At 44.4% G+C, this 24,418-nt stretch overlaps 1 protein-coding gene across 1 annotated transcript in view; it reads right to left on the minus strand.

Moving 5' to 3' along the window:
• The window catches only part of GNAI2 (guanine nucleotide binding protein (G protein), alpha inhibiting activity polypeptide 2), a 184,758-nt gene that overhangs the window by 60,458 nt on the left and 99,882 nt on the right, over positions 1–24,418 (minus strand). The window contains exons 2-3 of the mRNA XM_015421249.1: positions 7,496–7,538; positions 5,816–5,957 (exon numbers count right to left, since the gene is read on the minus strand). Of these exons, the coding sequence (XP_015276735.1) occupies positions 5,816–5,957; positions 7,496–7,538 (185 nt within the window). The remainder of the gene's footprint in view (positions 1–5,815; positions 5,958–7,495; positions 7,539–24,418) is intronic.

The raw sequence follows: 24,418 nt of genomic DNA on the forward strand, positions 1-24,418 counted from the left end.
ACACATAAACCCATTTTTGGTGGGCAAAACTTCAGCATAGCACTAGTAATGCGGCTATATCCCTGTTGCTGCTCATCATTAAGAGGGAACTTGTGGGGATTCAGAGAGGGTTCCCCGCAGTCAGATAATGTGGGACAGCAACAGCTGAATACATCACTTCCTTCCACTAAACATTACCAGAGAAATGACCGTTTGCATCTTTCAAATACTTGTTATGCACTACTTGAGCAACTCCAAGTGCTCCAATGTAGTCTAGCACATCAGTCCTCACTGTGGCCTTCCCCAGTACTCATATTTTCATAGAACCCAGAATGCAATGTATACAGGCAAGGAAGTCCCTACATTTTGATATGTGTAAATATTTAAAACAGCAGACTGGAAAGGGGACTGATAATAAATAAAGCATGCAAAAAAGAATTCGTGAAGGCCAAAAATAACCTCCACTACCGTGTTTTCCCGAAAATAAGACACTGTCTTATATTTATTTTTTCTCAAGAAGACACACTAGGGCTTATACCACAAATGCACAGAAATCCTGCTAGGGCTTATTTTTTGGGTAGGTCTTATTTTCGGGGTCCTTGTGCAATTATTCTCCTGTCTCCCCCAGAGGGGTCTTCCCATCATCCTAGCATGCTCACAACAGTGAATCCTTTGTGAATAGCCTTGACTGACCAGCCCTCCATGGTGTCTTGCTGCCCACACTCAACCCTGCCTCAGGGCAGACAGTTCTTCAAATACAAGGAATTTTAGGGTTCAGCAAAATATTCTTATTTGGATTGTTTAAAGCCACTCCTGTTTGCAGCAGCCACCCATACAAGCAAGCTATGGAAAAGTTCTGTTTTATCTACAGGGAGCATAACCTCTTCAGCAACCTTTTTTCTCTCCTCCACCTCAGTCAACACACACCAAATCCTCCTTCCTTCACTGGTCATGACCCATTTGGTTGCCTTAGTTACAGGCTGGCTTCAATCTGCTATGCCCTTATTTTCTTAAAACTGCAACATTACAGCATGGGTGCACATGCCCCTTTAGAAAATGCGTCACCACATCCTTCCTCCATATTGTTTATGCAGAATTTCGTACTCTAAGTAATCTCTGGGGAACTGCCTGGAAAGCACAGCCAAACTCATACAATGAACAGCTTTTGCCTGTTTAAACGAAGATTAATTTAAGACAAGGAAGTCACCCAGAAACAGAGAGAGCAACGTAACAACTAAGGCTCTGATACTTCACTTCCTTTTGATTAAGCGGTTCACATAAAAAGATAACCAAAAACCCAGCTTGTATGCACTTTCATATTCTTTCCCTTACCATTAACAAGACTCCCTGCTGCTTTCCAGCATTCCCAATTACAGTTTACAGTTGAACACCCATCACCCCACTCTAGACCACACTGAAAGGCCTTGGAACCACTGGATTCCCTTTATGCTGTTGAACAGACTGGAACACATCAACAAGTGAAAAATCATACCTTTCCCCTAACCTGTATACTTTGTTGTGCTTTTCCCTATACACAAGCACTACTTCTACAGGAAAATAAATTTAGCTGTGAAGTAATAAGATTGAAAAGACTCAGTAAAACCATTAATAGACCTGTAATGCATCATGCTTTCTAAAACCCAGAGGAATCTACACTACTTTGCTCTAGCTAGAGCCTAGTTCAAGACCAAAGATAACCAAATATCTTCCACTGCTATGTGGAAGAGTCATCCCTTCATCGATAGGACTGCCATGTACCAAAATAGGTAGACTGTAGTCCCTTGCTGTGGTGGTGCTGCTCTTAAAGCCCTCTCAGTTCCCTTATTTTTCTCCCACTGATCTGACCAACATAGGGCTAGTTTATACACCAATCAAATAAAGAGGTAAATCTTTACCTGAACCCAGGGCTATTTTGGGGCAGGAACGCACAGGAACAGAGTTCCGGCTGGCTTCCAAGTTGGCCACGCCCAGCAGGAACTCATTAGCATACTAGGCCACACCCAACAGCAGAAACTTATTAGGATTGACTACATTAGGGGTGTGTGGCCTAACATGCAAAGGAGTTCCTGCTACAAAAAGCCCTGGGTTTTGACAACAAACAAGGAAAATAGAATAAGAAGCAAAAGGTGGCTGTGGCTGGATGAGCACACTTCTGGTAACATGGGGGTGTGGCCTAATGTGCCAATGAGTTGTGCTGTCAGAGGTGTGGCCTAATATGCTAATGGTTTCCTGCTGTTGGGTGTGGCCTATTATGCTAATGAGTTCCTGCTGGGCTTTTTCTACAAAAAAGCCCTGCCTGAACCCATTTGAGGAAGAAGGTAAGGGACAGACTTGCATATCTTAAACGTTCATCCACTGAAAGAACTCTCTGCATATAAAATGCTATCACGCAAAGGATGGCAAGGATTAGCGGTTTTCTGATATGCTAGTTTCTCATATGCAAGAAGTTGGAGGGATCCAAAATGCAGCTCCTCCTACCCTGAAGCCTGGAATGGTACATTTCATAGAAAGCTTTACATAAACAGAAGCAGTATGATCCTCTGTTCAAATTATCTGGGCAGAGAACAGACTGTTTCTGTGTTTTGTGCAGTGCCTATCTCATGTTAATGTTCATACATGGGGTGGTCACTGTGACAAGACAAGGGCAGAGGCAGGATGTCAACTCAAGAATGGTATATGGGGATTCTCTCTTCCCCCTGTATTATTTAAAACTGTACTACTCAGTGGCTTGCCAGGTAGCCCTAATTTTAACTTATGGGAGAGGAGGGAGTCATTTTCAAAGTGGAAAAAACTTAACGCTGTACCAGCATGCCCTGCTTTTACCAACCTAGAATGTACACTCAATCTAAAATCAAATCCAGGAAAATCCAACAGAATAAAGGGACTTGAGTTCCTGCCCTCTCATTTCAGGCTTGGGCACAAACCAAGAGCTATATGACTGCAGTTCCTACACAGTGACTGGAGTAAGGCTCCATCAAACCTTCCCCTCAGCCCTGCTGCTTCTGTAGGAAATGCAGTAGGGATGAGAACTGGGGGTGGGGGATCTGGGAGAGCCAGGTTCAGACCCCCCCCCAGTCTGGGTCACCCGTGGCTGGTCACTCAGCCTGGCCTACCTCACGCAGTAGGTGCTGGTGGGGATGGGACGATGGAGGGGGGAGTCTAATGTGCCTCCTGGAGATCATCAGACGTAGGATGGGGGAAGAGAGGAAACAAAAGAGCAAGAGACAGATTGTAGCTGTGCTCAGCTGCTGAGGCTGGGTGCATTGGGGTGCTGTTGAAAAACTACCTTATTTACTTGCTTTTGTTTGTGAGTAAAAAATAATATTGCTTTTGTTTGTGAGTAAAAAATAATATGAACAACTGGATTTGCTTATGTCCTTTATAAAGTTTATATCTCTGGTACTTGGCATTACATTTTATGGCACGCATGGCCCAACAAAGTAACATTTATGTCAGATCTGGCCCTCGTAACAAATGAGTTCAACACCCCTGGGTCTAAACTAACCCAAATTCTGTACTACAAAAGGCAAATTCTACAGTGTAGGCAACTCTTATTTTCACAATGAGATTCTTCTGCATAATTCTGCTTCTACTAGGAAATCAGGATGGGAAGAGCTCTAAAGCCCCAGCCCCTGGCCAACAGAACAGCCCCGGGCCAAACAGCCCCTGGCCTACTCACATAGTTGGAGAGCTGGTTATCAGTCAGCAGAAAGTTAGTTAAGTAGCCTTTATTGGCATGGAAAGAAATTGATACAAGTTGATACAGTTTAAAAGGTAAGTTAAACCCGCAACATACATATACATCAGTGTAAATATAAGATTATTTCTGTGGAATCCATTGGCGTACCTTTATAACAGAGTAAAGACACTTAGCCACCTCCTCGATGACATTAGATGAGAAATCATTCAAAAGTCTATAAACCTTAAATGCATCAAAACAGTCCCTCATCCTAACTAGAACAGAATGTAAATGCATATAACATAAATCTGTATACAGGTGACAATAGAGAAAAACATGAGTGATTGACTCAAGACATTTTTGATTATAAGGGCAGTATCTGACTGAATAGGCTATCTTATTGAATTTGCCATAAAAATAGCAGAAGGCATGGCATTACATCTGGCAAGGGAGAATGCTCTGTGCTGCTATGGCACCTGCAAAGAAAATAGATATGGGGCCATTTTCCCAGTAATAAGGGGGAATCTCAAAAGTCAGCGGGGAGCAGGTTTTGTTGGCCTGACTGAATAACTTCTGGCGTTCAATCTCTAGCATTCTGTTTTTAATTTGATGAAATGCAGCAGTGAAAGTCAGCATAGACAGTGATTCTATACATAAACCCGTTGCTTTAATTTTCCCCTCAATATATGCTGCACATATTGGATTCAGAGAGCATTTGAGAGATAAAGCTCCCAGGTTCCAGATTGTAATGCAAGCATAGCCAGAATTTGACAGTCATAAGCCATGCACTAGTTTCGATTACAGAGATGCCAGTTTCCAAGCATATAACTGCATATGAAACACATTTTGGCGTACCCAAAATTTTTCGCAGGAATTTGGATTGGGTCCGTTCAGTAGCACATTCAAAGGCTCTAATCCAAATCAGGATGCCATATAATAATTGTGAGGTCACTTTGGCCTTGAAAATTTTTGTGGCAGCTGGCACAAATTGGTTACCTCTGCCATAAAAAAAGTGTTATAGCCGATGCACTAATGTTAGCTGATTTCACCGCACACTTACGATGGGTAGACCAAGTCACGTTATATTGAAAATAAATACCTAAATATTTAAAATGTTTGACTTGCTCTATCTCTTATCAAGCAATGACCCAATTGTAAGATCTCCAGTTTTTCGAAAAGACTTTTTGACTTCTCGTGGTTTAACTAAAGCTTATTAGTAGTAAAAAATGCTACACAAAGAGTCAATAGATGTCTTAGTCCCACTCTGGAGCGGGACAACAACACTGTGTCATCAGCATAAAGTAGCAGGGGTACATGTGTTGCACCAAGTTTCGGACTATGGCAGTCAGCACCAGACAACTGAGCAGCAAGATCATTGAGAAAAAGATTAAATAAAAAGGGAATTAAAATACAGCCCTGTTTGATGCCCTTATTGGCAGAGATCTTTTGGTGTCAAATTGCCTGCTAGAAAGCATTTGATCTGACAGGTGTTAGAGGTATATAATTTCTTAATAAGCATAAGAAGTCTTTTTTCCATATTTGGCTGGTCTAACTTGGTCCAGAGAAGGTCCCTATCAATTGAATCAAATGCACCTTTTAAAACTAGAACAGCAACAAATAATTTCTAATTATTTCATACGGTGTATAAGATAACACAATGATCTAAAGTGGTCTTCCCTTTGCAGAAACCTAGGTGTTCAGGGCCTATAATTTTTTCCTGCAACATCCAAAGATTGAGTTTGGCTAATAGGTGTTTAGCGTAATTGGCAGGGTTGGTATGATCACCTTTTTTGTATAATGGGACCACTACTGCGTTCAGCCATGACAGGGGAATTATGCCAGTTCTATCTATGATTGTAAACAGGGATGCAAGGGGGGAGGGCCCACCAGTCTGGATCTAATTTTAAAATTTCGGAAGAAATGGCATCAGGGTCAGGCGCCTTTCCTGATTTCAGCTGCATAATTAGTTCTTTGATTTCCTCCAGTGACACAGGAGGAAAGTCAAGTAAGTCGGCTGTAGAAAGCTCAAATGGTTCAGCACAAGTAGGTTCTTGATGGAACAGAGCCGAAAAGTGCTGGAACCAAACATAAGAAGAGATAACAGACATGGAGGGGTCATCAACTCAGAATGCACCTGAGAAAGGAAAGGAAACTTACCGCTCTGGCAGAATCGCCGAAGTCAATCTGCAAGTTACCCATTGCTTTGATAATAGCCATAATGGACTGAATGGTGTTACTGTAAACCACTGCTTTATACTGTCGGCACTCCTCTTCCGAGTATCCATCCTCATGGATAATTCTAGAACAGAAAACATCAAATGTCAACACTGCAAATACAATGCCAGTATCTGCAACTGTTTTCACATTCACACTGCATTCCCTCTTACAGATCCAATTTTAGAAAGCCACTAGCAGGGGATATCCTCCTTTAATATTATCAGTATGGTATACCTTCTCTACTGCTTTCTCCTGCTCTCACAATACCAAAGCTTAATGGTTAGGATTATTAGCTGCACGTCCAAAACACCACATAAACAAGAAAATAAGGATCCTTTGGCAGAATTTAGGGTAACCCAAAACTGTTCTTCCAGCATAGTGAATTTCTGATCCAAGCCCTATTTTAGAACCTTGCTTAGCCTTGATTATAAAACGCCTCTAGTAGGACTCTGGTGATCACTTTCCCCTGTCATTTTCTGCAGTAGTAACACACTGAGATCCTAGTGGAAGTGGATTGTATGAAAGGGGTTATTGCACAATAGATTCAGAGGTTACGGTGCAAAGCAAAAATGAACAGAAAACAGCTTTTACGAAAGCCTGGTGTGTTGCTTCTTGTTGGGCCCTATCCATGGCCTCCTAACAGCCAAGAGGATCCAATTCAAAGGCCCCATCTCCCTAGTGAGACTAAGAGAGAAGCTTTTATTCTTTGATTGTAGAACAAAAGACCAAAAGCCATCCCTCAATGTTGTCAAGCAGGAGTGGGCTTTGATTTGTTACCTCCCATATTTTTCTTTGCATCTTTAATTTGGATAGAAGAGGAAATATTGGCAGAGGCCGCCTGTTGTAAAGGAAAGAGAAAGACAGTACCAACTGAAATCCCTTCCTCTACATGGCTCCTGCAGCCTGCTTTCCATCTGGTCACTATTCAAGAGGGTTCCCTCATCCAGTCTTTAAGAGTGAACAGCAAAGTGAGGAGCCAGCAAGGTGGTTTATAAGTTGGGTTGCCAAGTCAGAAACTTACCGCAGCGGGGGACTCCCAGGCGGCGCCTGGAGAGCGTGTGCGCCGCATCCACATCACCCGGAAGTGACGCGGGTACGCTGGGCATGCTGGGGGCAGGGTCAGGACCATCTGAGGGAAAACCATAGAGTTTTCCCTCGGATGACCGTGGCCCCGCCCCCAGCGTGCCCGGCGTACCCGTGTCACTTCCGGGTGACGTGCACGTGGGGGTGGAGTTCCCCCCATGGCCTGATCCACCAGCGGTGGGGAACAGGCCTCTGGGCCGGGGGGACTTGGCAAGCCTATTTATAAATCCCATGAATACATATGTGCCTACCTACAAAATGGAAGAAATCTTACATAAAAAGTATTTCCATAGACGGAAGTAGTTGTGTATATTCTGTATGTAGGTTATCATATGCAATACAACAAATATGCAATCCCCTATCTATTTACGTGTAGCAGAAAACTACAGTTGGCCACCAGCTGAAATCTGAATCTTTTGCCTATGAATTTTACAGTTTTTTAATAACGTAGGAGCTCTTCCACACAAGCATTGATCAATGCAGTAAACCTGTGAGTATGAAACAAAGACTACAATATCTGAAGAAATGAATGCTTACTTCATTTGTTTTACAATTGTGCTCTTCCCCGACTCTCCCGCACCTAGAAAAAAGAAGAAGAAATGTAAGAAATGTGCTTTGACTCTGGCTTTTCTGCTAGAAAACAGAAAAGTTAACAGAGCTGCAAAGTACAGAGGCGTATTGCAAAGATACAGCTCCCTTGATTCAAACGAGCAACTGCACATAGAAAAGCCTCAAATTAGAAAATTTGGCTAGCCCATTTGACATTGTTATCAAACAGCAATATCTTGAGCCTAGTTCAAACATATAAGGAACTAGCATCAGGAGCTGGGCTTTAGGTTCCTACGTGCCCTGACCCCATTTCTCTCAATAGTGCTCCCAACCCCTCTATTCCTCATTATATGTGACTGCTACAAATACTGCACACACAAACCCACTTAAGGAACTTAATGGTGAGGGGTCTGGAGACCAAGTCCTGTGAGGAAATGCTGAAGGAGCTGGCTATGTTTAGACTGGAGCAGAGACGACTGAGAGGTGATATGATAACCATCTTCCAAGTACTCAAAGGGCTGTAATGTAGAGGATGGTAAGGAGTTGTTTTCTGTTGCCCCAGAAGGTCAGACCAGAACCAACGGGTTGAAATTAAATCAGAAGAGTTTTTGGCTAAACATTAGGAAGAACTTCCTGACAGTTCCTCAGTGAAACAGGCTTCCTCAGGTGGTGGGCTCTCCTTCTTTAGAGGTTTTTAAACAGCTAGATGGCCATCCGACAGCAATGCTGATTCTGTGAACTTAGTCAGCTCATGATAAGGGAGGGCAGAAAGGGTTGAACCAGTGCTTAATTCTTGTTGCCCTTTCTTACATGCCCAGGGAAACAGTGATTGCCACTTTGGGGTCAAGAAGCAATTTTCTCCAGGCCAGTTTGGCTGGAGACCCTGGAGAGTTTTTTTTGATATCTTCTGCACATGAAACCACAGTCCCTGGGGGTGGGGGGGGGCATTTGTGAATTTCCTGCATTGTGCAGGGGGTTGGACTAGATGACCCTGGAGGTCTATGATTCTATTATTCTAACCTGAACAGATCCCAAATAGGCTGAGCAGTCTTTCAGATTTCATGTTAATCAGCATTCATGATAGTTGTCACACACAAGCAAAAGGGATGGGTGGAACTGCACAAAAAAGCAATGAAAAGGCAGCATAACCTACACGATCGGATCCCATTCCCTCAATCCAGTAGTGTGTCCAAACAGCATTGTGTGTGTGTGTGTGTGCGTGCACACTTTTAAGTGCCATCAAGTCACTTCTGATTTAGGCCCTGACCTGGATAACCCTGGCAAGTAATTGGAAGGGAGACCTCCAAGGAATGCCAGGGCTAGAACAGAGAGACAGGTTATCAAGCCACCTCTCTGAAACGTCCTAGCCTCACTAGGGGTCACCAGAAGTCACCATGACTTCCAGGCTTGCAAACACACACACACCCCTCCCCAAAAGTCACTTCTGACTTATGGCAACCCCATGAATTAATGACTTCCAAAACCATCCTGTCATTAACAACCTTGCTTAGGTCTTGCAAAATGACACATATTGTTCCATTACTTATAAAAGATGGTCAGTTAAGAGCTACAGGAAAGGAAGTTCTACTGTGTGGGCAGGCCCATAGCCAGGATTTTATAATTCAGGGGCCTTTAAATAAGTCAGGGGGCACTGACGACACAAAATAAAATAAAATAAAAATTCTAAAAACTCATGTTTGCATCGTTCACACTCTGCCTGTCGATGCAGGGAAGCAAGCCGCACTTGGGGAAGGGGAGGCGGTGGGGAGTCCTCTGGGCAGCTCAGAGAGTTGGTAGTCCTCCAGGTGGCCCAGAGAGCCGACGGGGGGCTGAGGGCTAGATGGAAGTTGGGGGGCCAGGCCCTGAAATGCCCCACTGTAGCTACAAGCCTGTGTGTGGGATGGCCACCACAAAAGCTAAGTTTGCTTTCCAAGACTTGATGTGCAGATGGTAAACTTTACAGCTGCTTCCAAAACACAGAGAGTCACTCCAAGAGGCAAACTCCAGAAATCAGGAGAGACTCAATTTTATCTGTGGTAGAAATCAACACACCCACATATCTGCTATCACTGCTTTAGCCTTATCTGAATTCATTTAGTATTCCCATCATCCATTCCCCAGTATGGCTAAGAAATCAAGACCAAAAGACCTGAAGATTTTTTTAAAAGAGCTAGGTGATAACCTTGCATACCCACTGATTTCATGTGTTCTGAACTAGGAGAGATGAGGAAACCCTGTGGGACCCAAAAAGAAAAGAGGAAACACAGAACATTCATTCATTCATTCATTCATTCATTCATTCATTCATTCATTCATTCATTCATTCATTCATTCATTAGTTCCATTTGTATCCCGCCCTCCCCACAAACAGGCTCAGGGAGGCTTACATTAATCGGTACAAAGTACCTTAAAATCCACATAAAACATTTTAAAACAATCAAATAATCAAAGTGCTCATAGTAATAATCATTCCTTCATGAATTAAGAATTAAAATGTCCGATTCAGCGATCTTCTGGCATCACACAATGGTATGGCTCGATCTCCAAGCTGGGGCCAGCCCTTTACCACAGATGTTGGTGGTAGCAGTGGTAGTAATGGCAGCTCCTAATTGAAAGCCTGGTGTCTAATGGCTGAAGAGAGCCTGCTTACTACAAATTTTTTAAAGCAGGTGCTAACCAAACAATGTCAGGAACCAAGAAACGATATTACAGAAATGCTGAAACCAGCATTTCAACACATGGATGAATTAGAAGAGCTTCACAAACAGACAAACCAAAAGGTAGAGAAAGCTCTCAAGAAAGTTACTGAGCTCGAGAGTCAATTACCTTTGAGAACCTCTGATCCTTGGGCACGGGAACGTATTTTGTCTTTGGGTTATCATAGTAATGAGTTGTGTCTAAAGTTCAGGGGGTTTAAACCAAACACTGAAGTTGGAACAGAGCTGAATATATTTATGGTGAATTGGTTAGCGGGCACTTTAAGCCTTGAAGCTGGTGTTACACCCCTTCTACAAAGAGCTTATCACATCAGTAAGGTATGTGAACCTAAACATCACCCTGCCAACAAAAGTCCGCATGGTCAAAGCAATGGTATTCCCAGTAGTCATGTATGGCTGCAAGACTTGGACTATAAGGAAGGCCGACCGCCGAAGAATAGATTCTTTTGAACTATGGTGCTGGAGAAGACTCTTGAAAGTCCCTTGGACTGCAAGAAGATCAAATCAGTCAATCCTAAAAGAAATCAACCCTGACTGTTCCCTGGAAGGCCAGATAATGAAACTGAAGCTCAAATACTTTGGCCACCAAATGAGAAGGGAGCACTCACTGGAGAAGACCCTGATGCTGGGAAAGATTGAAGGTCAAAGAAGACGGGGACGGCAAAGGATGAGATGGTTAGACAGTGTCATCGATGCAACGAACATGAAATTGAGCCAACTTCAGAGGACGGCAGAAGACAGGGGGGCCTGGCGGGAGCTGGTCCATGGGGTCGCGAAGAGTCGGACTCGACTGTGCGACTGAACAACAACAAGGTATGTCAGTAAGGTACTTCCTCATTATATACTAGAGATATACTGGTAGAATTTAAGGACTTTCTAACATGGCAGAGGATCCTTGCAGAGGCTAGAGAGTGAGGCGGTCTTGACTTCCAGGGCTTGAAGATTCAAGTTTTTCCGGATCTCCTCCCTGAATTTTTAAAGATTAGAAGAGATTTTAAAGACACCACTGCTAAACTGCGGGATTTAGGAATAAGATGTCATTGGCTCCATATGGGCAAGTTGTGTGTCCAACATAGCTCAATCTCTTACACTGCCTATGACTCTGCCTCAGGTGAACTAATGCTGGCCACCTTAAATTCTTCTTCTGAATCACAAGAAAATAGAGCCGGCAAAAGGAAAGAACGCTCTCCTCTTATGCTAGCCAAAACTACTCGAGTCTGTACTCCTGAAGACCACGAAGATTTTGAAGAGAGTTTGGACTCTGTTTAAAAATAGGATTTGGGTAATATAAAAAAATATATCTTTTTTACGCTACAAGAGTGGTGGGACTGTGGCAAGTATCTGGGTATGTTCCCCCAAGGTTTAATTGGTCCTTGGTAAGAAGGGATTCCCCCCCCCCCTGATCCTTGGGGCCTCCTAGGACTGATCTTAATTATTTGCAGAATAATTTCATTCTAAGATTAATTTGATAATATCTTGTAAATCCATTATAATGAGCTAAGATAGTTTGAGAATCTTATAAACATTATCATGTAATAATTTTGGAAGAAGAAAGAAGATGAAGAAGATATGAAGATAAAGCATACAAGTGAGGTTTTGTTTTTCATAATATTAATGATTTTGGTGGTGTTGTTAAATTATAAAATTCTTCAATAAAACAAAATGCAAAAAGAGAGAAATGAACAATTTTAAATTAAACATGGCAAATGAAACACTTGACTGGTAGGCAGTGGGAAGCAGGAATCACCTCCAACAGCAAACCAATCAGACAGTATTTAAAATTAGCAAAGAGTGCCACCATCTTGTTCTCTCCCCTTTCCAGACCATACAAATGCCAAAAATGATTAGCAAGCTTTGTGGCCTAGTAACATTTGAAGACTTATTTGCAAGACTGTGTTAAAGAGTTAAATAACCTGTGTTTTGAAATTGTCTTCTATAATGATTCTATCAAATTGTTCACTAAAGCTACATAAAATAAACAAATTACCTTGTTTAAGAGCCCAAATGTATGTAGTCTGCTGCCTGTTCAAATTCTCTTGCTCACAAAAGTCCCTTTGACAGAGACTGCTACTTCTCATTCAATATTCAAGTAAGTGTTTGTATGCAGTTTGTGTCTGCAGATGTCATAAGAACATGAGACAAGCCAATGTTGGATCAGGCCAATGGCCCATCCAGTCCAACACTCTGCCACGCAGTAGCCAAAAATATCAGGTGCCATCAGGAGGTCCAGCAGTGGGGCCAGGATACTAGAAGCCCTCCCATTGTTCCCCCCCCAAGCACCAAGATACAGTGCATCACTTGTCACAGACTGAGAGTTCCTATCTATACCTTGTGGCTAATAGCCACTGATGGACCTCTGCTCTGCTCGTGTGATGGCATATCTGTATGCCCCAAAAAGTTAATTTTCCAGTATGTCTTCTTTTACAAAGTCTAGCTGACACCAGCGCGGGGGGGGGGGGGGAATCTCAGAAATGGAAACCTGATACATCTTTACAACTCTGTAGTGAGCAAGAAGCATTTCTGGAGATCATTATAAATAAAGATCTGAAGATGTCATTCTTGATCCTACATTCCTTACATAACACTGGAGAAGTTCACAAACCTACAACACTGCACAGCTGACATACCATTTGGCACAAGGCTTCTCCAGGCAATATTTGAACTCATGGTTTTATAACATTTTTAAAAACTGCAAATATTTGCATTCCTCACAAATAACAACAATCCAGATTCCTTTAGACCCTGAAATATTTTTATTAAATATATTACCACGGATAACATACATAAATGTGATAAGTATCTGATTGTTCATTTGTTAACTGCAGCAAGGATGGTATTGGCAAAGTTCTGGAAGAGGGAAGAACTACCCCGAAAGCAAGACTTTATCAATAAAATTACAGAAGTGGCTGAAATGGACAATTTAACCCAAAAACTTCATGGGAAAGATTATGTTTTTTTTAAAAAAAAATTGGTTAAAATTGTATAATTGGTTAGATAAGAATGGACAAGAGGAATAGGTGAACATAGTTAACCTGAAAGATGTGGTACTAAATTTATGTTACAAGGGTTAGGATCCATTATATGTTCTTTGTCTTTGCTTTGTTTGTCAGATGTTGTTTATTCAAATAATAAAAATAATAACTTTTTTAAAAAACTGGAAGATGCGATTATTCCCTCAAGTGGGTCAACAGAAGTCCTCCTTTCAATACAGAGGACTAATATACCCTCCTTTATATGTCATGTTATTTCATCATCCCTCAATGAAATATTAACCTAGACTCTGATCTAACACTGAAGCAAAGATTAGAGAGAATATAGCTTTATTTGTTTTAAAAAAATTAACAAGATTGTCACAGCAGACAAAGGTTCTAGACCCTCCATTATGGAGTGATGACGATATAACAAAACTCTACTGAGCAGGCCCAGTAGTAGCAGAAAAATAAATCTTCATTGCTGCAATCACTACCACACGGACTAGTTCTTAAAATGGTCTGGATTAGCTCTTTATTTTCTTGTAATTAAGCAGGATACTTTGCCAATCTTTGACCCTCATTAACCCGAGATGATTGTGACAACAGGGAGCAGATGTCCAGGAGCTCTATTGTCTATTACCGAAGTTACCTCCCTATGCCAGAAATAAAATAGGGTCTCAGCAGGAGAGTTGGAGAAGTATATCAACTTCCCATAAGTTCTCTGAAAACCAATTAGATCCATATGCCTTCATGGGTTCATCACCCTAGCAAAAACCTTTAGTGACCAGCAGCCTAACTTTCATCAGACAAGTGATCTGTCCCCTAACAACATAAGGCTGTTCTGTGTAAGGCATCTCTTTCACCTAGAGATCCTTGCTCCTCCTGCACAGGGAACGCCACCATATATTATGTAGAGATCATTAAAGCACTGTGGGTGGCACATCATGCCTGAGTTAAACCACGCTATTAGCAAGAATCTTCTTACAATGCATCCTATTAACACACTGACTAACGAGTTCAGGTCTGCAAGCTGGTGTCTGCAACAGACACAGCTGTTCTGAAGCTTCACACTTTCTCTCAATTCTGGCCTCTCACACATGGAAGTAATTCAGCTGGTCTAGTGGCAATTAATTACTTTTGAACATGACAGTGGCATTAGTTTCAAGCATAGATTTTCTGTAGTTTTATCATTCCTTTAACACACACAACTGAGTAGAATCCCTGGAAATGGGGAGGCTGTTTGCGCAGGAGCTAGAATTTCCATTTGGCTATACTGTAAAATACTACCACAAACAGCTCTGCTTTCATTCCAAGAGAAGGCACACTGCTGATTCTCAGGCACTTACCATTTCCAGCCAAACCCCAAACAAATCACAAATCGGATTGCTGAAGACAATTCGTTCCAGCACCGACAAGCACATGTGGTGATAAGGGCCAGTACACAACTACACCATTGTATATTGTTCCCGGGGAGTTAACATTCACCCGTGAAAATAGGCTTAGTGCTGAAAGCTCAGCACATGAGAACTCAAACGCAACAGAAAGCATTCAGTTGAGGCAACTTAAACCTGCTGCCACTTGGCCCCAAAGCACAGACACACAAGGGAAGCAGGGAATTTATCCCTCAGATTAACCCTTCATATGGTTAAGACAAGGACAGTCAGGCACTGTAGTGGGATGAGGTGACTAAAACATATTAAAGAATTCCTCCTCTAATATTATTTATCTATCTAGGAAAAAACGTACAAGCCACCTTTCCAGAGACCTGCTTGAGGTGGCTCATGAAGTAGAAATAATACAACAAAATCATTAGATGACCATAAAATTATCAATATTAAAGCAAACCTTAAAAACATGTTACTCCGTTTTTCCTAGTGACATGGGATGCACGTTTATTGGGCAGATATGAAAGAAACTCTTAATTTGCTGTATATGTGTGGAGGACCACGTCTGGAGATAATGGAGGAGGACAAGAAACCATATGGAGGGGGGAGGCACCCTGTGATCTCTAGAGCCTTCTGTGGCCATTGCAGAGGTACTTACACATGTAGGCAGTTGTATGAGCTCTCCTTTCTTTGTTCACTTTAATGAAAAACCTCTCAGGAATCAGATCGATATGTAAAATACCAAGTTTTTTACTGCACCTCCCTACACACAGAGAGAAATCTCATTGGTAATGATTTTGACAGAGGTTTATGTCAGATGTCTATTTTAAAGAAAATAGAAAATTATATTTTACTAACAGTTAAACCAAGTATTTCAAAATCCTTCAATGCCTATATCTTTGACAAACAATCATCTTACATTGCGTATTATGTGCTGTCAAGTCACTTCTAACATACCTTAGCCTTACAAATTAATACCTAAAATGTCCTTGCTCCCGTCTTGCAAATTGAATGCTGTGGCTTCCTTCATAGAATCAATCCATCTCATGTTGGGCCTTCCTCTTTTAAGCATTGCCTTCAAACTTTCCAAGCAATGCTACATTTTTGCTACATTTTTTTTCTTTTGCCACAACCAACTTATGACAATCCTGTAAGGTTTTCAAGACAAGGGACGTTCAGAGGTGGTTAGCCCCTGCCTGCCTCTATGTAGTGACCCTTGTATTCCTTGGGGGTCTCCCATCCAAATGCTAACCAGGGCCAATCCCACTTAGCTTCTGAGATCTGGGCACACAGATTATACCTTATACATATAATGTTACAGTATCATAACTAGGCGCCTGCCAACCTAGCAGTTCGAAAGCAAGAAATTGCAAGTAGATAAATAGGTACCACTTCAGTGGGAAGGTAACAGCGTTCCGTGCACCTTGGTGTTTAGTCATGCCGGCCACATGACCATGGAAACGTCTTCGGACAGCGCTGACTCTTCGGCTTGGAAACGGAGATGAGCACCGCATCCCTAGAGTCGGACTCAACTGGCTTTCGAGTAAGGGAAACCTTTACCTTTATCATAACTAGAAGTATATCATGCACATTGTGGTTTAAAGGAGGAGGAGGAGACTGGATTTATACCCTGCCCTTCACACGGAGTCTCAGAGCAGTTTACAAACTCCTTTCCCTTCCCCTCCCCACAACAGACACCCTGTGAGGTAGGTGGGGCTGAGAGAGCTCTTGACAGAAACTGGTCTTTTCAAGACAACCTCTGACAGGACTATGGCTTGCCCAAGGTCATCCAGCAGCTGCAAGTGGAGGAGTGGGGAATCAAACCCGGTTCTCCAAGATTAGAGTCTGCGCACTTAACCATTACACTAAACTAGCAGACCTTTTCAAAAGCACAATGTGCATGGTATATTTCTATATATAATACTGATTTACTAAAATGCCTCATTAGGTATGATAATAAAGATGTGATCATTTCAGCGGGGTTTTTTTGTTTTGTTTTGTTTTTAGCTGTCAGGTTAGTGCATGCCATTCCAACAGCATCCTCAGAGGTTGTTCACAGGAGAAAAATGTGCACTGTCCTAGGAAAGTTAACATCACCAATGAAGTCCTAGAATCCTATGGGCCTATTCAAAGGTAATATCAGCAATGAACCCATGAGAGGAAGTGTACATATAAAGCCAGTTCTTTCCTAAACCCTGGTGAAAGACAGGTTGCTTACCTGTAACTGGTGATCTTCGAGTGGTCATCTGTGCATTCACACCCTTGGGAATACTCTGCGCCTGCGCTGACCTTCTCGGTACCGATAGCTAGCAAAAGGGATTTTCGCGCCTCTCCCAGGTCACGCGCCGGCTCCACTGCGCATGACCAAGGAGGGGCACGCAGATCCCGCCAGTTCCTTCTGACCGCCGCCCAACAGCCTTCAAAGAAACAAGATGAAGGGCCGAGAGCAGAGGGGAAGGAGGGCGGGTGGTGTGAATGCACAGATGACCACTCGAAGATCACCAGTTACAGGTAAGCAACCTGTCTATCTTCTTCGTGGTCTCTGTGCATCACACCCTTGGGAGAATAGCAAGCAATAACTCTTACCTGGAGGAGGGGCCGAGGCCCTACACCTGCGCCGTCTGCAAAATAGACCGACCCAACGCCACACGACGAGTAGACCGGACATCAAGGGCATAATGCTTCACGAAGGTGAGCGGAGTAGCCCAAGTCGCAGCGTTGCAGATGTCCTCCAATGGCATCCCTCTCAGGAAAGCTGTGGAAGCCGCCACCGCCCTTGTAGAGTGGGCGCGAAGTTGACCTGGAAGAGGTCTCTTAGCCAAAGCGTAACATAGCTTGATTACTTCCACAATCCACCTGGACAGCGTCTGGGAAGAGATCTTCTTCCCTAGGGAGGGCATACTGTGAGCAACAAACAAGGCTGGAGACTGACGAAAAGACTTGGTCCTGCCCAAATAGAACAGCAACGCCCTCTTAACATCCAGAGAGTGCAATTTCCGTTCCTCTTCATTGGCAGGAGACGGGAAAAATGACGGCAAAACTATATCTGAACGTAGATGAAACTCCGAAACGACTTTCGGTAAGAAGGAGATGTCCAAAGACAACGACACCCCATGAGGGGAAAAAATCAAGTATGGTGGATCACACCTTAAAGCGGACAACTCACTGACTCGACGAGCAGAAGTAATGGCCACCAGAAACGCAGTCTTGAGCGATAACAACTTTAGAGAGCAAGTGGCCAGTGGTTCGAAGGGTTTTCCCATCAAAAACCGCAAAACTAAAGCCAAATCCCAGGCCGGAGTCGGAGAACGACGGGGAGGGTACAGGCGAATAAGACCTTTACAAAACTGTTTCGTCTGAGGATGCGAGAAAACTGAAAACCCATCAATAGATGGATGAAAAGCTGACACCGCAGCTAAATACACCTTAACTGAAGAAAAACTGAGTCCCAAGTCCATTCTGGACAAAATAAACGCAAAAATAGACCTCAAATCCACTGGCGGAGGAGGTAAATTGGAAGAACTCAAGTACTGTAGGAATAAATCCCACTTCTTTGCGTAAGACGTCCTAGTAGACAGTTTACGACAATTCAACAGGACCTCATTGATACGGTCATCCATCACTGAAAGCGTATTTCCCATAGAGTCAACTTGAGACTCAGAGGATCGTAGTGAAGGACCTGGCCTTCCTGAGCTTGGAGGAGATCCAACTCCTGCGGGAAGTGTACGAAGGATCCCTTGGCTAACCGCAGCAGTGTCGGAAACCACACCTGCCGAGGCCACCAGGGGGCTACCAGGAGACAATGGGGCTTGTCCTGTTGTATTTTCACAAGCACCCTGTGGAGCAGCGGAATCGGAGGAAATAGGTATAGAAAGTCGTGAGCCCACGACATCAACAGACCGTCCCCCATTGACAGAGGGTCCAACCCCGCTCTGGAGCAAAACCTGGGACACTTCTTGTTCAATCGAGTTGCAAAAACATCGATGTGGGGATGTCCCAGATGTTGAAAAAGAGGAAGGAGATACTTTGAGTTCAACTCCCATTCGTGGTCCGATGCTCCCCCTCTGCTCAGGAAATCCGCTTGTTGGTTCAAAGTTCCTGGCAGATGGGCAGCTTGGAGAGTGATGTTCCAATGAAGGCACTCTTCCCATATGTCCATAGCTAGCCTGCAAAGGGACCTGGACACGGTCCCGCCCTGGCGATTGATATAAGCCATCGCAGTTGTGTTGTCCGTAAAAATCAACACAGCTTTTCCTACAACCTGTCTGAGTAAGGATCTGAGGGCAAATTTTACGGCCAGCAGTTCCAGATAGTTGATATGATGACTCTTCCAAAGGGGTTGCCATGGAGCACCCACACAAGTGTCGTCTGTATGAGCACCCCAACCCCACAGGGAGGCATCTGTGGTGATGGACATTACGGGAACGATCGGTTGGAACGGTGCACCCGCCAACAGATTGGTGTCCACGAGCCACCACTGCAGGGAGACGAGGACCTGCGGAGGCACTACCAGTTGAAGGCTCGGAGGATGGATGGAAGGGCGAAATTTCTTTAGAAACCACAGCTGCAACGGGCGCATGCGAAGGCGTGCATATTCGATCACGGAAGTGGTGGCTGCCATGAGACCCAAGATCCGCTGAATGTGGACCGCTGATGTCACGTTGGACTGGAACAAACGTTGAATTTCCAGACGAATGGTATCTGCCCGTTGGCGAGGAAGGTACGCCCGAGTGGCTAGGGAGTCTATGACAGCTCCTATGAACTGCACGCGAGTTGCAGGTTGCAGCATGGATTTCTGTAAATTCACCAGAATTCCAAGGGAGGATAGGACCGACAATGTGATGGTGATGTGCTGAAGGAGACATTCTCTTGAATCTGCCACCATCAACCAGTCGTCTATATACGGAAAGATCTGAATGCCCTGAAGGCGAAGATGAGCGACGACAACCACCATTACCTTCGTAAAAACCCTGGGGGCGGTAGAGAGCCCGAATGGAAGGGCTTTGAATTGGTAATGGTCCTCCCCGACTGCGAATCTGAGGAACTTTCTGTGACGAGGATGGATGGAGACGTGAAAATAAGCGTCTTTGAGATCTAAAGTGACCATCCAAGTCCCTGGAGACAGGAGTGGTAAAATGCTTTGCAACGTGGTCATGCGAAACTTTCTGTAAATGATGAACCGATTGAGAAAACGAAGGTCCATGATTGGACGAAGTCCTCCGTCCTTCTTGGGGACCGTGAAATATTTGGAATAAATCCCGCGGCAACAATCCGCCATCGGGACTTTCTCTATAGCGTTTTTTTGTGTCAGCGATTGTACCTCCTGTAGCAGGGCAGGAGACGCCGGGGTTCTGATAAAACGGGAGATTTTGGGAGTCAGAGAAAACTCTATGAGATAGCCATCTCTTATTATAGAGTGCACCCATTTGTCCGTAGAAATGGCGAGCCATGCGTGCAGGAAGGGTGCAAGGCGAGTCTGAGCAGTAAGGTTGAAGTCAAAGTCCCTGTTTGGGATTCTTAGGGAATTTCGACTTATAGGCACCGGACGATTGTCCCTTATTTTTCGGGGGAAAAGACCGTGACTGAGAGGGAGGTCTTTGCCATTGATCCGTAGGTGATTTGTTGTACGGTTGCCTGGTCGACCAAGGTTGCCTAGGCCACTGCTTGGATTTCGAGTATTTGGTCGTGGGGGAGATCCCCAAACTCTTGGACGTCTTGATACTCTTATCCATTTCCTGCAGAACCGTGTCAGTGGTGGAGCTAAACAATCCAGAACCTTCAAAGGGAAGGTCTTCCACCGAGGATCTGGTGTCATATGGCAATGATGAAGAGCGGAGCCAGGCATGTCTGCGTAACGCTACAGAGGTTGCTAGAGTCTTACTAGCGGATTCCAGGGAATGCTTGGCAGCACTAATTTGGTGTCTAGCCAAGACCATCCCTTCATTCTGAATCCTTTTAATCTGAGGTTGGCACTCTTTGGGCACGTGCGGGAGGAAATCATTCAAACGCTTCCATAAATTGAATTGATAACGGCCCATGCAGGCGGCATAGTTCGCCGTTTTAATGCCCATTGCACCGACAGTGTAGAATTTTCTACCAACCGAATCCAACTTTTTTCCTTCTTTGTCTGATGGAGTAGAGTGGCTCGCTTTTCCTTTCGTGGACGAGGAAACGACCAAAGAATTGGGCTTAGGATGTGTGTATAAAAACTCAGCCCCTGATTCCTGGACCTTGTACATGTGATCCAGACGCTTATTAGAGACATTAATGGAGGCTGGACGAGTCCAAAAGTCCTTGGTAGTTTGCAAGAGAACTTTTGTCATTGGTAGAGCCACGGAGGGCGAAGTGTTAGAGTGCATAATGTCAAAAACGTTATCATCCACAAAACTGGCAACGAGAGTAGGAGTCATAGATAGATCTAATGCCATGCGTTGAATAAAATCTCCATAAGACTTAACATCCTCTGATGGAGAAATAGGTAAATCCGCTTCCACATCTTGCGAGGTGGGCTGTGCATCTACATCCTCGATATGTTCAGAAAAGCCATCTGAATCGGAGGATACATTGGATGGTTCTGGAGATGATTCGAGTAATTCAGGTTGAGACGGTGCCGGTGTGTTAATCGGGGGCACAACCGGGTCTGGTGGATGCGTCGGTATCGACTGCTTCGATACCGATGGTCGATCTTGAAAGCGCGAAATGCGGGATGACACCGACTGACGATCCCATTCAGGTGGGGGTGGTATCGGGAGTGCCCAAGGGTATGGGTATCGATTCCCGTACAAATAATGCCATTGCCTCTCATCCCAAGTCAGGGGAGGAGAAGTTGGTCGGTGCCGATCCTCGACTCCACGTTCTGGGGAGGCATGAGAGGATTGACGGCTCGACATATCAGATTGCGACTGATTTGTCTGTTGAGTAAGGTCGATGTCGAGATCCGAACCGATCGGGTGAGGTTCTTGCGTGGGATCTCGACCCTGACTAGCCGAAACCTTATGGACTTTGGGTTTGTCCGTTTTAGGTTTCTTCGACTGCTGTGAGTCTTTGCCCTGCTTCCGGATCTTGGAAGGTACGGGGTGGTCCTTTATCGGCGTCGATCGTTTCGGTGCCGAAGCATCGATTGCGACCGTCGACGTCGATGATCCCGGAACGGGAGGACAAGTGTCCGCAGCCAAGGTGGACATCGAGGCGTGCCCGGACGTGTCCAACGGTGAAGAGGACTGTGGAGATAGTGCCTTCTCCATCAGGGCCAAGTGTAGACGAGCTGCCCTGTTTTTTCTCGTCTGGTTCGAAAACTTTCGGCAATGTCTGCACTTAGAGACACAGTGCGACTCCCCTAAACAAACGAGGCAAAGCGAGTGCCCGTCGGTGGGGGATATTTTAAGGCCGCAAGTCCTACACCGTTTGAAACAACCCCACCGCGGGGCCATAGGCCAGCGGGAGGGGAACGTAAATAAAGAACAAACACCGAAAGAAAAATGCTAACTACAAAAATAAAGAAAAAGAAACTAACTAAACGTAAGTTTAGTAAAAAAAGTTTGGTACTTAGCAGACCGAGGCAGAAGGCGTCCTACCAGCGCGGCGGTCAGAAGAGAACTGGCGGGATCTGCGTGCCCCTCCTTGGTCATGCGCAGTGGAGCCGGCGCGTGACCTGGGAGAGGCGCGAAAATCCCTTTTGCTAGCTATCGGTACCGAGAAGGTCAGCGCAGGCGCAGAGTATTCCCAAGGGTGTGATGCACAGAGACCACGAAGAAGATTGCCATTAATCTTATATGTTAAGTATGAAGTACACTAGGTAGGCTGAAGCTGACTTTCCACAACAATTTATGAGTCATGACTTCAAGGAACTCAATGGGTCCTAGAATCAAAGACGGGAAGTAATCCATTTGTTATAGGTCAGCCAGGGCTCAGCGATAGCAAGGACTCCTGAGTAGAAGAGGAGCCCTGTATAGCCAGCCCTGAGTTAACAGAAGCTGACCAGCAGGAAAATGAACTTCAGGCTTGTCAGGATTCGCAACCAGCAGCTGGTGCAGAGCCACCAGTATCTCCTACACCCTTACACTGCTGCAAACAGAGGCTAAGAACAGAGCTACAGACAAGATGGCAAAGTGCATGTCTCCTGGCCAGATGCCAGATGTTTGCTGATAACGAAGGTGAGTAGTTGCAGGATTGCTTCTGAGCAGCAGGCTACAAGCATACCCCCCCTTAGGTGTGTGTCTATAAAAATCAGCCAAGATAAGTTCTTAGGCATGGACACAGCATATACGATAGACGCTAAGCCACCGACTCTGCCTTGCCTGACATCTGGACCCCTGACCGTGAACTGAACAACCCTGCCTTACCTGACTTCTGGCACCTGATACTCAGAGCCTGCAAACCAGTATACCATTCCTTTGAGCCACAAAACCAGCTTTGAGGTGCTGGTTTTGACCTTTAAAGCCCTATATGGTCAGGGACCAGTCTACCTGAGGGACCACCTTTCCCCATATGTTCCCCAGAGAGCACTGAGATCTGGGATGGAACATCGCCTGACCCTTCCTGGCCCTAAAGAGGCCAGGTTGACAACAACTAGGTCTAGAGCATTTTCGCTAGCTGCACCAGCATATTGGAACGAGCTCCCTAGTGAGATCCAGGCCCTGCGAGATCTCCAGCAATTTTGCAGGGCCATGAAGATGGAGCTTTTTCGCTGGGCATATCAGTGAGAGCAACGGTATGCCAGCCAAGCCTTGTCAACCTGCCAAGGCATGTATTCTGTATAGGTAGATAACAATGTGGTCAATGTCTATTTGCAATGATATACTGAGCCGCTTTTACTTATATTTACTGTATTTATGTAAAGTTGTTTTATGGATTGATTGTTTTATCTATGTTGGTTTTATTAATGCTGTGAGCCGCCCTGAGCCTCTTCGACAGAAGGGCGGGATAAAAGTCGAATAAATAAATAAATAAATAGGATAGTTTGTACGCATTAAGCGTGGGACCACTAGGCTTTTCAGAATAGCAACTGAGACATTCTAGTTTCTGTTTAGTCTTCCTGACCACCCAGGCTGTAAGCAGTATCTAAGGACACTATTCAGAAGCTGGAAGACTTTCTACCACAATATGTTTAGTCAAGATCCAGAGAAACAATCTTTAAATGCAAGGAAAACAGTAATTAAGGATTGGAGTTGTTTCTTTCAGGGACAACCGGGGCTGTGACAATATGCTAAAGGCAATAAGTATCTGCCAATGCATTCCCCACTCCACATAAGAGCTTCCCACGCTTCCATCCAATTCAGGAAAAAGGTAGGCATCATCTATTTGGGAGGGGCTGCGGCTCAGTGGTAGAGCATCTGCTTGGCATGAAGAAGGTCCCAGGTTCAATCCCTGGCATCTCCTGTTAAAAGATCTGGCAGTAGGTGATGTGAAAGCCCTCTGCCTGAGACCTTGCAGAGCCATTGCCTGTCTGAGTAGACAATACTGACTTTGATGGACCAGTGGTCTGAAGTGCAAAAAGATCAACATCAGAGAATTCCAAGAATTTCCCTGAATTTTCTCTCCTAGATAGAAGAAAAACACAGAATCCTTAGGCAGCATTTTTAAAAAACCCACACGGACAATACACTGCAAATGAAACTCTGAGTTGTACACTCAGAGAGGACTTGCTGCAGTCTTCAGTTCATAGTACTTATGAGTAAAGCTGGTGCCTGTCACAATATACAGTAATGAGGAGAGGAGATACTACAGACACTATCCAGGGCATTGTGTCAACTCTAAAGATCGAGCCAGCTGGCCTGCTAGTGGGGCCAATGTAGAGCTACAGCTGCTCCATCCCTTTCAAGGAAAGCAATTGCTTCT

Source organism: Gekko japonicus, unplaced genomic scaffold (genome assembly GCF_001447785.1).
Source record: "Gekko japonicus isolate JY-2015 unplaced genomic scaffold, Gekko_japonicus_V1.1 scaffold364, whole genome shotgun sequence".
NCBI classification, from domain to species: domain Eukaryota; kingdom Metazoa; phylum Chordata; class Lepidosauria; order Squamata; family Gekkonidae; genus Gekko; species Gekko japonicus.